Source organism: Notothenia rossii (assembly GCF_949606895.1).
Source record: "Notothenia rossii genome assembly, chromosome: 4".
Lineage (NCBI taxonomy): Eukaryota > Metazoa > Chordata > Actinopteri > Perciformes > Nototheniidae > Notothenia > Notothenia rossii.
Window position 1 is genome coordinate 79,673,483 of NC_136902.1, and position 15,376 is coordinate 79,688,858.

At 42.3% G+C, this 15,376-nt stretch overlaps 2 protein-coding genes across 2 annotated transcripts; one reads left to right on the forward strand and one right to left on the reverse strand.

Annotated features, from left to right (window-relative positions):
• Positions 1-157: 157 nt before the first annotated feature.
• Positions 158-9,752, forward strand: scarf1 (scavenger receptor class F, member 1; the record flags this gene model as incomplete). The annotated part of the gene is given in 13 exon segments (XM_079679628.1): positions 158-274; positions 276-309; positions 312-483; positions 698-759; positions 1,001-1,102; positions 2,574-3,114; positions 4,779-4,997; positions 5,408-5,536; positions 5,901-6,007; positions 6,186-6,297; positions 6,827-6,951; positions 7,772-7,909; positions 8,008-9,752. Coding segments are annotated over 13 exon segments (2,976 nt in total). The 3' UTR covers positions 9,126-9,752.
• Positions 9,363-14,461, reverse strand: vtna (vitronectin a). The gene is made up of 8 exons (XM_079679629.1): positions 14,397-14,461; positions 13,506-13,625; positions 12,828-13,265; positions 12,149-12,288; positions 11,890-12,046; positions 11,481-11,633; positions 10,812-11,393; positions 9,363-10,319 (listed from the first exon to the last, which is right to left on the reverse strand). The coding sequence occupies exons 1-8, from the start codon at positions 14,452-14,454 to the stop codon at positions 10,201-10,203; spliced, it is 1,767 nt and encodes a 588-aa protein (XP_079535755.1). The 5' UTR covers positions 14,455-14,461; the 3' UTR covers positions 9,363-10,200.
• Between the last annotated feature and the right edge of the window lie 915 nt (positions 14,462-15,376).

A 15,376-nucleotide genomic window follows, 5' to 3' on the forward strand; every position in this document is an offset into this window, starting at 1 on the left:
AGATTCTGGGAAAAGGTAAAACCTCAGGGTTGGGTGTTTGCATTTCTACGTGCCCCCACCAGTGTGTGCGGCGATTTTCATGTGTTAGTGTTCGACCATCTTTAAAACTCTCTGTGTCTGGCTGAATAGAAGGAAGTGGCTCTGACTTCCCCAGGAAATGGGAAGAGGAAACCTGGGGGCTTTGACCTCTTTGGCTGCTGTGGAGCCACAAGACGACTCACAGGAGAGGAAGGAGCGGGGAAGGGTGGAGGGCACACAGCAAGAGAGAAACTGCCTCTGACTGGAAGCAGAGCAAGTTTAGAGGAAAGTCAGGAACAGGCTGGACATAAAGAGACAGAAAGACATTTGGTTCCTGGGTTTTATTTACGGAGTTTGTGTGGAGATGAAGCTTCTCCTCGGAGCTCTGAGTGCTCTGCTCTGCTGCTCGCTGTCCTCCTCACAAACACTGGATCCTGCTGGGAAAAACGTCTGCCACAATATCAGGTACAACTTCACAAAAAAGCATTATAATAATACTATGACAAATTGTAGCCTTTATTACAGCCAAGATATTTTTCAAGGAGTTAAGGATTGAACTAGACGGCTAAAATGTAAATCTTCTCCTATTAATTGTTTTATCAGGCTATTGCTAGTCGGTTCTTCCTGGAGTTTTGTTAAGTTTCAGATTTGTCAGGCTGATTATTCTCTGTATATTCAGGGACCCCTCCACCCTGGTCTGTTGCGCTGGGTGGCGTCAAGAGAGAACAGAGTGCACCTTACGTGAGTTTAACTATTCTTATGGGCGACAATCTGCAGGAGTTATGCTTTTACTGCCTCCATATTGGATTAGCTTTCCTGTTGTCTCATTCACTGGTGTGTGTGTGTGTGTGTGTGTGTGTGTGTGTGTGTGTGTGTGTGTGTGTGTGTGTGTGTGTGTGTGTGTGTGTGTGTGTGTGTGTGTGTGTGTGTGTGTGTGTGTGTGTGTGTGTGTGTGTGTGTGTGTGTGTGTTTGTGTGTGTAGCTGTGTGTGAGGGTGAGCAGGCCTGTCTGAAGGATGAGATCTGTGTGTATCCTGGAGTGTGTCGCTGCCCCCCTGGCTACTTCGGAGCTCACTGTAAAACACGTGAGTTACAAGAAACAAGTGGAGCATTGATTTATTAATGTCTGTTAGTTTTAGAGAATGTGAATATTTTAGCACAAGTCCTTTTTGCCAAATGTTACAAAAGTTAATTTCTTGTATGAAACCTATTGTGAAAGTATTCAAATCTTAACAATATAACATTTATATACCATGTGAAAATACCCCTTTATGACTGGAGGTCCTGAATTTGTCCTACTGAAGCAAAAAGTACTTATCAGCTTGATGTATTTAAAAATAAATAGCTTTTTATGCAGAGCAATTGCTCCGATGACTTATATGTTATTGTCCATGCAGTATATGGGTATTAGCACATTGTTTCAAATGTTTTTTTGTACTTACTCTTTGCTATTATTCTGCCCTAATGCATGTCCCATCTAAGTAAAAACTTAGAGCTAACAAGAAGATCAAAGAATTCAAACATGCGAGATACGTTTTAATGTTTCACTTCGTTTTCCTTTTTCCTCTCTATCCATAAATATTTTTATGTAGAACTGAAAATAAATACAGAGTAACAATGTTTCAGTTACAGACCACTCAAAAACTATACCATAAATAAACCTTAATTGCGTACAAATATCTTCTATGCACATGCCACAACATAAAGTCAGATTTAAATTAGCTCTACATTCAACTTGGCAAATAGAATGATCACAACATAGTTAGTTATTTAAAAAAACATGAAATGACAGGAGTAAATAGTACAATATTTATCCTTGGCATGTTTGAAGTATCATACAATCTAATTAGTCAATTTGAGCACAAGTAAACTCAAAATTATACTAAAAACAGGACTTGACTAAATTCCATCCCTATACGAAGGTATTAAAGGGGACCTATCATGCAAAATGCACTTTGTATGTCCCCGGTGTGTAAGTGTTTGAAAACAAAGCCCTCTTTCTTTTCCTCCGTACCCACATCTCTAAAAACGGGGTGCTATCAGAAACAATGCGCAACGTGTTTTGGAAGTATGGTCTTTGTTTACATTAGCAAGCATCGCTAACACTCAGAGCTAACGCTGTACTGGAGAGAGTATGTGTAAAAAAGCAGGAAATAAAAAAAGGAACTCACCTTGTGGTGAAACTGCAAGAGAAAAAGCATTTGAGCTTCATACTGTTTCAGAAATAATCCTTGATGTGGTGTTGAACATGATATTTGATCACGGCAGCATTTAGATGAGTATCTGCCGGTAGAATTCTCCTGCATAAGCTCCCCCTCCTCTTTTCTTTTTGTAGCTACCGACCCAGAATCAGCACTTCTCTAACAGGGCTGAAATAGAGGGGTATGAGGCATGGCTAGAATTGGTGATCTGTTTGTTATTTTGAGCAAAACACTTTTTTACAACATTTTTATATATCTGAGACCTACAATATATGCCTAAAAATAGCATAATAGGAGACCTTTAAGTGTAGTATTGGTGTTGCATTATTCTCTGTGTTTGTTCATTTGTTTCCAGGCTGTCCCGGTGAGTTCTGGGCTGCGGACTGTCGCAAGGTGTGTGAGTGCTTCCCTCACGGCCGCTGTCACCCCGTCACCGGAGAGTGCACCTGCAACCCCAACCGCTGGGGCCCGCTCTGCCAGTTCCCCTGCAAGTGCGTCCGGCACGGCCACTGCCACCCCGTCCACGGGAACTGCTCCTGTGACGAGGGCTGGTGGACGGCCACCTGCTCCAAGCCGTGCCAGTGCGGCAGCGGGGGGTCTGCGGGCCCTGGCTGCGACCAGCTGACAGGCCGGTGTCAGTGCAACAGGGGCCACTGGGGGCTGAAATGTCCCGTCGCTTGCAACTGCTACCTGTCCCAATGTAATCAGCGAACAGGTGTGTGTGAGTGTGAGGCAGCCTGGTGGGGGCCCAGCTGTGACCGGAGGTGTAACTGTGACTTCACACACAGCAGCTGTGACCCGAACACTGGACAGTGCCTGTGCCAGCCGGGGTACCAGGGGGTCTACTGCAACCAGCCCTGTGAAGCTGGGAAATACGGCAGTGACTGTAAAAGGAGGTTTGTGTAGATATAGCTTTTTGATTCAAGATGCCATATTGTAAATAGTGATATTTAATGTATTTGTATTCGTGCTATATTATTACTTTTAAAGAAACAATGTTATCAACCCATGGAGTTCACAATACAAATGTACACAGCCCACAATAAGATTCAAGATATTTTCTTGTCATATATACAGTTTTAAACACGGACTGTATAGTGAAATACTTACGCTCAGCCCTCCACACTTAAATATTACGAAACTATACATAAAAACAAGCATATAAGATCAAAACTAGTATATGAGAAACATTCAAAATAATAAGCTCACATACATTAAAAAATTCCCATCCCAGAATAAAAGTGCATGATGTGCTGCAAAAGGACATATATGTGTGGCCTGGGAAAACTTCTGTAAGGTTTTGATATCACAAGATTCAAGATACTTTACTATCGTTGTACGAATACATTTAAATTGTGTCTGGTAACTTCTAGTGACCAGCAACAAGAGAACAAGATACACTATACTATGTAGAAAAGTGTTCCTACAAAGCTGTTTCAGTCATTCTGCTGTTATGAAGGTGCAGAGACATGAAACAGGAAAATGCTGGCCCATCAGAGAGACTGGAGATGTGGGAGGGGTCTTAAAGAGACATGCGCTAACACAAAGCATTCGATACAAAGGTTAATATTTTAAGATAGACAGTATGAGATATATAATGTCATTGTTTTAAACATTTAAGCATGTAAACATGTTCTAGTACAAACCCAAAGTATGAACCTGATATGTCCTATTTGACACCTACTGTCATAGCCGTGGGAACATGTTTCAAATGGGGGGTGCTGTGGGGATCACATCCTCTAGGGGGGTCAGGGGGGAAGATTGTTTTTCAACATTATAAAGTAAAATGCTTCAATCTGGTGCATTTTGAGCTGAATTGCCAGAGACTAGATCTAAGGGGTACAACTCTAAACACCCATATCGAAAAGATCGGTTTACATTTTAATAATCAAATAAGTATGTGGACATAACCAATAACCTAACATAGCCAATAACAAGTAAATGTAACTTATTTTATTTTTGTTGTTCATGTATTTCTTATTTTACCAGTTAACATTTATTTATTTATGCATATTCTTTAATCTCTCCAGATTTAAACAATATTTCTGGTTTACTGTCCTATATGCACTGGAATGATTTCAAACCTGTTTTTATTTATCCCAATAATTATAAAGGTTGCCTTGGAAATAGTTGTTTACATAAATTGTTAACAAACTGTTTGAGACCCTCTGAGATAACTTAGACTAAAGTGAATTATCTAAACACTCAGTCCTTTACCTCACTGAGCCTCTCAGTCTGTCTGGCTATCAGTCCTGTCCAGACAGCTGATATCTGTCCTGTGTGTGAGCTGCGGGCGCCTGATAAGCCAACATCCCCCACTTTCATCGTACAGGGCAAATGGAAACTGTAACCGGGGTGAAAAGGGTGTTATCTTTACTTAATTATGAATGTTGTTACATCAGGGCTGAAAATTCGTTTTTTTGTATTATATTTCCATTTAATCTTGTGGACGTGCAGGTTCCCTGTCCTCCATCTGGGGGTGCTGCAGCACCCTCAGCACCCCTACTTCCCACGACCCTGCCTACTGTATGAATCTCTTTGTGTCGTCTCCTGTTCTCAGTTGTGGGTTCTGCAGAGACCACCGGCCCTGCTTGGACACTGACGGCGCCTGTGACGCCTGTGAGTCCGGCTGGAACGGGACACGATGCGACCGGCCGTGCCCGGCTGGTTCCTATGGTGACGGCTGCCTGGAGGAGTGTCCACTCTGCAGGAACAACGAACCCTGTGACCCAAAAACTGGGAACTGTTGGAGGTGTAATCCGGGACGCACTGGTCCCAGGTCTGGATGAGTGTTTTATTTAATCCATTTATTGTTGGCTGTAACTTAAAGGTAACAAGGTTTATAGTGAATGTACTAAGCAGAACTAATGGTATGATGTTTGAAGACGTTTGCCTCTTGATCTTATCTATGCTCCCATCTTCACATTTCTGAAGTGGCCAGCATTATAGTGTGTGTAACCCATACGTGTAACCTTTATTTTAACTATAAAACTGGAGGTGAGTGTGTGATAAAGATGGACAATCATGCCCTTTTTTCTTCCTGCAATGTCCATTAGTGCTTAGATTTCTACAACAATATCCATACAATTGTGTAAATCTGTTTAAACAGTTTTTCATGTAGTGAGATAAAGGTTAAAGAAGGGAAATGCGTGTAAAATGATTATTTATGTCCTTGTTCCCTTCGCCCAGGTGCGAGGAGTCCTGCACTAACAGGACGTTTGGAGACGCCTGTGGTTTCCTGTGTAGCCCATGTTTCCATGGTGACTGTCATCGTGTGACAGGAAGATGTGACTGTCAGCCCGGCTTTACAGGAGAAAGGTGAGCATAATGTTCAAACGGTTTTACTCTATGTTGGGTTTTTAAGTCATGCCTGTTGAGTTATAAAATCTGATGTGTCTGCAGATTGATGATAAAGGCCTTTGTTGGAGCATATGATAGATGTCTGTGCAAATATTTCAACTGAGACAAATACAGTGTGAGTCTCTAACCAAGTAAAGGCCCACTCTAATGTGATGCTCATTGACCCCAAACAGTTATGGTCCCTTTCATTTTCTTCTCTAAGACACAGTATGTTTATAGCAGTATTCTTTCACTGCACACTGAAATAGAAAATGACTCAGTGTTCATGCATAGGATGACTTCTGTGCTGTGATGTAATTGCATGACTCCGTATATTTCCCAGCTGTAACAGTAGCTGCCCCGCCCTGCAGTTCGGCTTCAACTGTTCCTCCGCCTGTGACTGTGGGGAGGGGGGCGGCTGCGACCCAGTCACTGGAGTGTGTCCCAACAGTACGTCCATCCATATGTCTATCAAAATACATTTGTGTATCTGGTGCATGGATAGGTAAATTAAATCAAAGATTTTATCGTGTGTGTGTGTGTGTGTGTGTGTGTGTGTATGTGTGTGTGTGTGTGTGTGTGTGTGTGTGTGTGTGTGTGTGTGTGTGTGTGTGTGTGTGTGTTTTAGGTGGCAGGGCTGCAGTGATAGCAGGTGTGCTGGTTCCTCTCCTCCTGCTGCTCCTCGCTGTGCTCTGCTGCTGTTTGTGTTGTGGAGGGGCTCCTGCCGGGGGCAAAGACAGGTCTGTACCTCACTGCTCCCTATCAATTGAGCCATGAGCCTGTCCCTCTACAGCTCAAGGAGAGAACAGGAGTTAACAACAAAACCTGCAATCATAATTCTACCTGACATTGTGAATGGTGGAAAGTAGGGATGGCACCATATACTGGTATTGACAATAAAAATATATAGTTATTGATATTCTAATAATAAACATATGGTAATATTTGTATTATAAAGGCCTTTACACTATCCATTACTGTAATTGTTCTTTTTTGCCACCCTACACTTCCATTTTAAATCAATTCACTTGCTATAAAAAAAGCCCAAAAACTTAAAGATGAATTTGACTGATAGTATCTTTATTATTAGATTTTTTTTGAATGTTTTCAATATATTGGGATAATATATTTACCTTGAATTATTTTGGCAACAATAATCGTGTAGTCAGAATCTGCTATCATGCCAGCCCCGATTGAAAGAAATTCAATACAGAGAGGGCACTGTGCAATAGTGTTAAATTCATACAATATAAACGTTTCTTCTTCCAGGGCGACTGTGGCTGAGGGAGGCTGGTCAGTCCGGATGAAGTATCACGTCTACAGCGTCCTGGCCAACATCGGAGCGGCCCTGCCCTGTATCTCTGATTGGTCCTCTGGCCTGCCCCGTGTCACAGGTCAGTCCTGCAGCATTTATAGAGTCATGCTGCATTAAACAGTGATACATTGTAATTCATGGATTGTGTAACTCTACATACAAAAGTTGCACATATATTTAAGGAAGACAAAGGACAAGATGGACCTTTCTGAAATTCACAAAGAATAACCTATTCTCTTTAAGAGTTCAGTTACATTGTGACGGACAATGTGGTTTACTTTCTGTGGAGGAATGACTGCATGATATGCTGTCAAATTTCAGTCGCTTTGCTCAACCAGTTACTGTTTATCATCAGTTTGCTTCTTCTTCTGGGTTACAGCCCTTAGTTGAACAACATTTTACAACACTTAGTTCTTGACTTACTGATCAAGTGTGTTTATACAGCCTCTTGGGAATCAAATGAAAATAGATACATTTATCATAAAACATGATGCTGTTTTTAGTCAAAAAGTCCCAGCTGTTCCTGGATTTGTGAAATATTCAAGCAGGGTTTGATTTAGTTATTCATTTCATTTAATTTCAAACCTTTATTTAACCAGATTGGTCCCATTGGGATCATAGATCTCTTTTTCAAGGGAGACCTGCAGCATATAGGTCCAGTATAGGTAGTTATTAAGGAAAATGGAATTAAAAATACATTTGTTACCCAAATTTCACAGAACATGTACACACTTTTCATTATGAAATTTTTTTTTTCAAACTGAAAATATAACATTAGTGCAAAAAAAAGTCTCTCTTCAAACCTTACCTTAAAAGCCATAACCTTTTAGTATACTGCAGAACAAGCCATGTATGGATTCGACTAAGATTATCTTTTGAATTTTTCCTCTCACACACAGTGTCTCACCATGACCCAGAACTGACGTTCAACCACAGCTTCATTGAGCCTCCGTCGTCTGGCTGGGTGACGGAGGGGTCGTCCTTCGACAGTGATGAGGAGGAGGGGGAGGCGCTCTACTGTGTCCCTCCCAGAGAAGGTAGGAACAGGGACAGACTTTCCACTGCAATACTTTTGTAATGAGCAGAATATCTCCTCTTATGTCGCCCTACTTTTCTTTCTCCCTCTCTTTGGCAGACTTCCCTTCGGTGGCGGGCGGCGAGTTCCACGAGATGAGCTCAAAGTGCAACATGTTCATGGACCCCTCTGGCTTCAGCTGTGAGGACATCACCTCGCCCTTCAACATCCCTCGCACCTCCAGCATCGCCAAGTCAAAGCGGCCTTCTGTTTCTTTTGCAGAGGGGACCCGCTTCAGCCCCAAAGAGAGGCGTGGCTCGGCTCAGGACCCCGGCGCTCTCCCTGGTCACCTGCGAAACAAACCCAAGTCACCCTGGGGTGTTCTGATGCTGTCTGCTCTCCAAAGTCAAGGAAGTGCCTCTAAAACTGCGCAGGAAGATGGAGCTGAGGACCATGAGGGGGATGATGATGGGGATGTGCAGGAGACAGAATATGAGGAAACTAACTACGATGCAGGGGACCAGGAAGTAGACAGGACCGCTTCCCGGACCACCCTGCAGGTCCCTGGTGCCTCAGGACGAAGGAGGACTATGTCCAACACAGCTGCTCATAAAGGGACCCAGCTGCCGACACCTGCCTCTGATGCTCAGGGGGGGGTCTTAAATAAGGCCACCACGGTGTATGTGACGGTGGGTAAGGCAGGGAGGCCCGTGTCCAAGACGGAGACGAGCTCTGAGGGTCCCGTTCAGGCCATGCTGCGGCGCATCGGAAGCCTCCAGAGACAGAGGGAGCAGGAGGTAGGCAGGCCCAAGCCCAAAGGAGCAGAAGCTATCGTCAAACCCCCCAGGAGGAAGCTGGGAGCGCGGGCGAGCGTGTGGGAGGAGGGGGCGCCACCCGCCGGGGAGGTAGGAATATGTAAGCCAATCAGGAGAAAGCATGCTTCTGTTAACACCCCTGACACAGCTGGTGAGAACGACACATCCTCAGAGAGCGGCACTCCAAAAAGGCCGCTGTCGTCCATTTTGAAGAGCGTGCCAGAGCTGGCTTTAGCTGACTCAGGGTCAGATCTGAGGGCGGAGGGCAGTGACCCCACCTCGGGAAAAACTGAGGGCCCCTACCTGACCGTGGGAGCAGCAGGAGATGCAGAGAGTCTCACTGAGGTCATCGCCGACGAAGGAGTGGTGGTCAGTGTGAATGACGAGCCCTGCTATGAAAATGTCATAATTAAACACACATGACCTCAGAGAAACTGTCAGCAGCTCTGATCCAACAGGACTGCTTATTTATTACTCCGTTACAATGTAACAGGCACGAAAGGGAAAACTCTTGAATTATTTCTTTCTAGTATTACATGAATTAAGGTTTACAAAGCATTTATGATGAAAAAATACACCTTTGCATAGCCTCCAGAATATATACTAAAACATATAAAATGTATTATTTAGGTTGAAAGATGAATAATACAAAACAAAGACTTTAAATATATGACGTTTTTATTTGTTATCGTACAAGTTGGAACAGATGTAACAGGTTGTTCAAAGATCCGTGAAAAAACATATAAAGTAAACAAGGTTGCTTTGCCATTTTAGTATGATTTGGACTATAAAACTTTAATTGTAACAATGTTTTCTACGACCTCTGGTCAAAGTCTGATCTGCCGCTGCTCTCTGACCTTTGCAGTTACACAATGCTACTGTTAGCATAAACCGCCATTATTGCATTTCAGAGAATGTTTCCTTTTAATTACTCAATCTGTACGACCACGTGCCACGTTTTTATGACCCCTTTGTGGATGAAAAGTCTCATCAACCCTGTTTATATTGTGTTATTTACTGTATGCTTATGATTAAACAATGGAAAATAAACATGTGTAAATACATGGTTTAGAAAAAAAGTCCCTGATTTACCATCTGTGTTGGTTGAACAAAATTCTTGAATATTATAAACCCCAAAACAAAGACATGGGAACAGAAAACCTGTTGAATTATACTAGAGTATCCGATCTCTTCCGGATTTCCAAATGGAGGTTTTTTTCCTTATAGTTGTTTAACTAAGTCGGTCAGCTGATTTTGAGAACAGATGAGATAACCCTAATCCACCAATTGAACTTTGGACATGCTAAAACACTACGGCGGTGAAGAGCAGCAGTGTTGGACCTTCATTGATCTCCAATGTTTGCTGACGTTGACGAGCGGTTTGTTTAGTGTCACACTTTACAAGAAGCCAACACTGCCAGTTTCAGGGGAAATGAATAATCAGTTATATACAAATGTAGTCCTAGTGGTCATATTAAAATAACAAAACATTTTGCAACTACTTCTCTGCCCCGGTGGTGTCTGAACAGCCGAGCCAGAACTTGGCGATGGATCTGGGGTATGGAGGAGAGGCTCGGTCCACTCTCTTGGTCTTCAGGTCCACTCTGTAGTACAACTCTAGAAAACACAGAAAACAACTCATTCATTTCCACTCTCTGGAGCAGCACATGTTCAGGCCGGGCTTGTCATTTTTGTGTTACGTAAAGCACACTTTGTTGGTAAAGATAAATCAACCGTACTTTGGATCTGTCATAGCCGTCAGCATTAATGAAAGGATTCCTTTATACTTGTTTTTTCTTGTTTTTGGTGAATCATAAAACGGATCATAAAAGTACTGGCAGGCAGAAATGCACTGCAGGGGATCTCTTATGTTGTTTGTCATATGGCAGCATAATACAAAAAACAGTTACATAAGCCTTCTGTAAAAATAAATTAAATAATATTTGAATGAGTTCCAGTCTTCTCTCTGGAACTCATCCCAGAAAGGTCTTCTTTCATCTGTCTGGAAAAAGCCCACATTTCAACTTAGATAAGACAAAGTCTTTTGTGTGAGAATTCATGTTGTTAAATAGTTTGTTATGGCTATTATTAATCTAAAAGTGCACCAACCTCCTCTGAAGAAGTAGACGCTCTGTATGGGCAGACTCCTGGAGACGGACCCAACATTTCTGGAGTCGTGGTTGCCTCTGTTGTTCTGCCGGGTCCCGCCTCTCCGTCTGTCCTGGTCCGAGTCTTGATCCCATCGTCTGTTCCAGTCTCGTCCCAGTCTCTCCTCCATCTCCATCCCCCTCTCTGCCAACCTCAGACCCATGTCCATCCCCCTGTCTGCAAAGCCCTGGCCCATGTCCATCCCCCTGTCCGCAAAGCCCTGGCCCATGTTCATCCCCTGCTCAGCCGTGGAGCCCCAGTAGGGGGAACGGCTCTGCCTCCTATGAGCCCACTGCTGCCCATACTGCTGCCCGTACTGCTGACCGTACTGCTGACCGTACTGCTGACCGTACTGCTGACCGTACTGCTGGTAATTCTGGCCGTTCTGCTGGTTCCAAGGCTGCCCTGGCTGGTAGTCGTTGCGCCGTCGTGCGGGCCTCACTGGAGGGACGTACATCCTGCCAGCCATGACAGCATTCACTGGAGACTTGAGGCCCTTCCAGTCCTTGTCAATGAAGTGGTGTTTGTCGTGATGCTGAGGCGCTAGAGAAGAGAAGAAAAAACTGTAAGCTTGTAGCAACAGGTGCATCTACATCTGCATCTCATGATCTATAATTTGACTCAACTTACAGCTAGAGAACAGCTCGCTGATGACACCTTCGTAGTTGTTGTGGTATAAATCAGTGTAGCGTCTGAACATTAGGGGCGGAGAGCTCTCTGACATGGTGATGCACTCATCATGGGATGGCTGGTGCAGAAACTCGTATGTGTGATACTGATCCCCTGGAGAAACCAATAAGATGCTTTATTGAAAAGATATACACTTTATTTTTTAATTCACAAGGTTATTTGTCCAATTCCATAATACATTTAAAATATGTTTTCATAAAGAAGTAATATAACCTGGAATATTTTTGCCGTATCATTATGAAATGATTGGTTTCTGTTATTAGGAACAAGTGAGATTTTTCTTTCCATATGTTCAAAAACCGAAGATTATACAGAATATACCTGGATTTTTTGTTTTTATTATCAGTACCTTTGAAGAAATAGACCTTCTCCTTTCCATTGTGACCAGGAGCCGGCAGAGCAAACGCTCCGTCCAAATGATCGGGAATTTTGTCAAAGCCCACGCTGATATCTCGAGGATAGTCCTCATCTATCACACCGTTATCAAACCTCCAGTACTTGTTTCCCTGAGGTAGGTTTTGTGTTAATACATACACTTATTATCAAAACAAAACAAAGGAAATGTGAAACATGATTTATTAATACAAGATACTTTGCTGAGTCCTCACCTTGAAGATGTAAGTCTTGCCTTTACAGTTGACGCGGGTGAAGGCAGCATCAATCGGCCCGCTGATGCCCCACACGTCCTTTATGAGCTTCGGATAACCAGGAAGAACAGTCTTTTTGTCCAGTTCAAAAAAGTACTCCCCTAGAAAAAAAACACAGATGTTCACAAGTGTGTTTCACCGCGACAGAAAAGGATTCCAATAATCTTCCTGGGGTCCAACACATTACATTATAACAGTTATTGGATTAAAAAACATAAAATAACATTCATACTCAGTTCAGAGCCAGACAACACTCTGCATACAATTAAGTAAAAATACTAATTACATATAGGTGATGTTTAAAAGAATGAGAATTATACAAATGTAATGAAGCGAAACACAATTGTCAAAAACTAGAAAATAGTTCAAATGCACTGCATGCCAACAAAAGCATATTCTTCTTAAAGGATAGGATGATTCATTATTATTATTAGGCGGATATTAAGGTTTTTTTTTTTCTAGTATGACACAGCATTTTATTTTATTTTATTGAATTAGGCCCGGGGCAGGAACAACATGTGACCATTACTGGCAAATCTGTTGTTGAGGCTTTGTCTGTTTTTCTGTCATTAGTACAGCTGCACAATATGGCTCGCTTGAAGTTGCACTCTCCACATTTAAATATGAAGGGATCACTCACCTCTGAAGGCATACATGGAGCCATTTTTTTGTTGCATGAAGGAGTCAAAAGGCCTCCCGCTGCAGGCCATAGCGTCTGGGTCGGGGGCTTCGGTGGTGGCTGTTGTGACGGGGCCGGTGGTGGTCTCAACTACTGCCTCAGTCACAGGGGTTTCAGTTGTTATCTGTGCAGTCGCCACTGTCTTTGATACGGGTGTTTTTTTCTGAAGTATTGTTTCCATCAGTCGAGGGGGTCTGGTCATTTCTAGAGTTGTTTCATGTTGTTCCTGTTGTCTGCGACCAAAGTCTGAGATGGGCTGCTCGGTGGGCTTCAGCTTGCCATCGGTAGCAGTGATGGACAGACTGTGGGATGAGCGTTGAGGCGAGGGAGTGGGAGTGGTGCTTTGAAGAAGCTCACTATCCTCATCATCCTCTGCAAACACAAACGTGTCCCCGCGAGCTGAGAATGGGAAGTCATAATAATGAACAACTTTCAGGATCAGAATTTGGTTTATTGCCACGTAGGTATACACATATGCTTTGGTGTATGATGGTGCATACATAAGCACAGTAAGATTAATTTAAATGTTAAACAAGACCAAATATAGAACAGTTGTTAAAATTATTATATGCCATTTTTTTATTTCACCAGAAATGTTTGTCTCACAACATTAGGGTATCTTAAAGAGGGGTTTCTTACTCGTCATGCCACAATAGACCTCGAAGTCAGAGCAGCAGCTGTTGTAATATTTGCACATCGAGTCACACTGGCACGTCTTCTCTGAGTTAAAGCCATTCTCACAGCGACTCATACACGACTCTGAAGATGAAATGACAGCGTTAAACACTTTTGAAATTGTTTTATTCATTATTCTTTGCACTTCTGACCAAATGAATTTGCCGTGTTGGAGATGAAACTAAATATATAGGCGTTGGCAGCATGTCAATAACAAAGACTAATTGAATATGTTGTCCGTTATCATTCATAGTTTTTCAGATTTGTATCTCAACATTTTAAGTGGCTGCCTATAGTATCCTATTTGTATTGATAATTGTAATAAATGCAGGAACTAGTAGTTGATTCAAAGATCTCAACTATTTTGGAACTGGCTAAATTGTAAAGTCAATTATCAAGCAAACATTAAATACATATGAAAATATGCTGCTCCTTAAAGTTTAATAAAGTTGAAAAGGTTGAAAACAAATTGTTTTTTGGGCTTGGGTTCAGACAAAATGAGCAATTTGAAGACATCATTTTGTATTCTGGTCATTAGTGCCATATTTTTCACAAGTATCTGGCCTTTTTAGACTAAACAATTCATGTATTAATTTGAGAAATAATCATTAGCTTTACTGATTATGATTTAAGCTTTGAAAAAAAACAAAAAATATGTATGTTGTTAAATGTTGACGCTTTAACACTGTATAGGCCTACTAGTAAGCAGGACACACAGAAAAGGCCCATTATCGGGTCTTACTGAAACATGATTACATTTTACCAAAGAGTGAAAAACAACCAGTAACATTTCTCCCAATAATGAATACAAACACTTCTCTGAACTTTAAAAGTGATTTTTAAAGTTGTACTTACCATCTGCGGCTAAAGCCAGAGCGATCAGAGCGAGCAGCAGGAAGGCCCACAGCCTCATGTTGTCTCTGCGGAGTGAGAGGGCAGAATGAAGAAATAATGAAGCACTGCATGCTCACAATCATTGGAAACATGTGTCATTCACCCCGCTTCCTTGTTTGCTCTAACCTTATTTGCAAACGTCTTTCTATCGGAGCAAATAAACAGAGAGAAAGAAGTCGATAGGAAATGTTACCTCTGACCCTGTTGCTTTTGAGTTTCTACTCAAATCTTTGTCATATAGGGATCACAGAGCAGAGGTCTCTCTCTTTAGTTTGAGTAATGCTTCTATCCAACAGCATTTATTTGTATTTATTCTACTAAATTCATACAAAAACAAAGAAGTATAATTCATACACCCCGTATTGTCATACTGATATTCTGTACAAACTGTGAAGTCCACTGAGACAAATGTAACATTTGTGATATTGGGCTATATAAATAAACATTGATTGAAACATTGATTGATTGATACACACAAAATAGACAAAATTAGTAGAAGCGGGAGGGCTGAAGCATAGCTCATGGCAATAGTTCTCAAACTTTTTCTGTCAGGCCCCCCCTTTGGAGAAAAAAAAAATTTGGGCCCCCCCAACACAAATAGTCAGGCTCAGTGGCGGCGCCAGATATTTATTTTGGGGTGCTGTGGGGTAGCTTGACGTTTCATAGAGGGTGGGACATTTAGGGTTTCCCATTAATGTACCGGTCGCTACAGTGGAATTTTCTACTGCAACAATCCCCATGCATATACAAAGTGTGACGGTTACAATGAAGGCTCGAGGCATATAGGTGTAAGCAGGGGTAAAGTGCTAGGTGTAGGGGTAGGTGGTGTGTGGACGTCACATAGGGGGGTCCGGGGGAATACTCCCCCGGGAAGATTTATTTTTAAATATTGAAGTTAAAAGCATCAGTCTGGTGCAGTTTGAGAGCAAAATGAAGAGATC

Coding starts and splice junctions, on each gene's coding strand:
- vtna (XM_079679629.1), bottom strand. CDS start 14,454: ATGAGGCTGTGGGCCTTCCTGCTGCTCGCTCTGATCGCTCTGGCTTTA. Junction 12,289..12,827: donor CTCCATGTATGCCTTCAGAG/GTGAGTGATCCC, acceptor TTTTTTTTCTAG/GGGAGTACTTTTTTGAACTG. Junction 11,634..11,889: donor GAAGGTCTATTTCTTCAAAG/GTACTGATAATA, acceptor TGGTTTCTCCAG/GGGATCAGTATCACACATAC.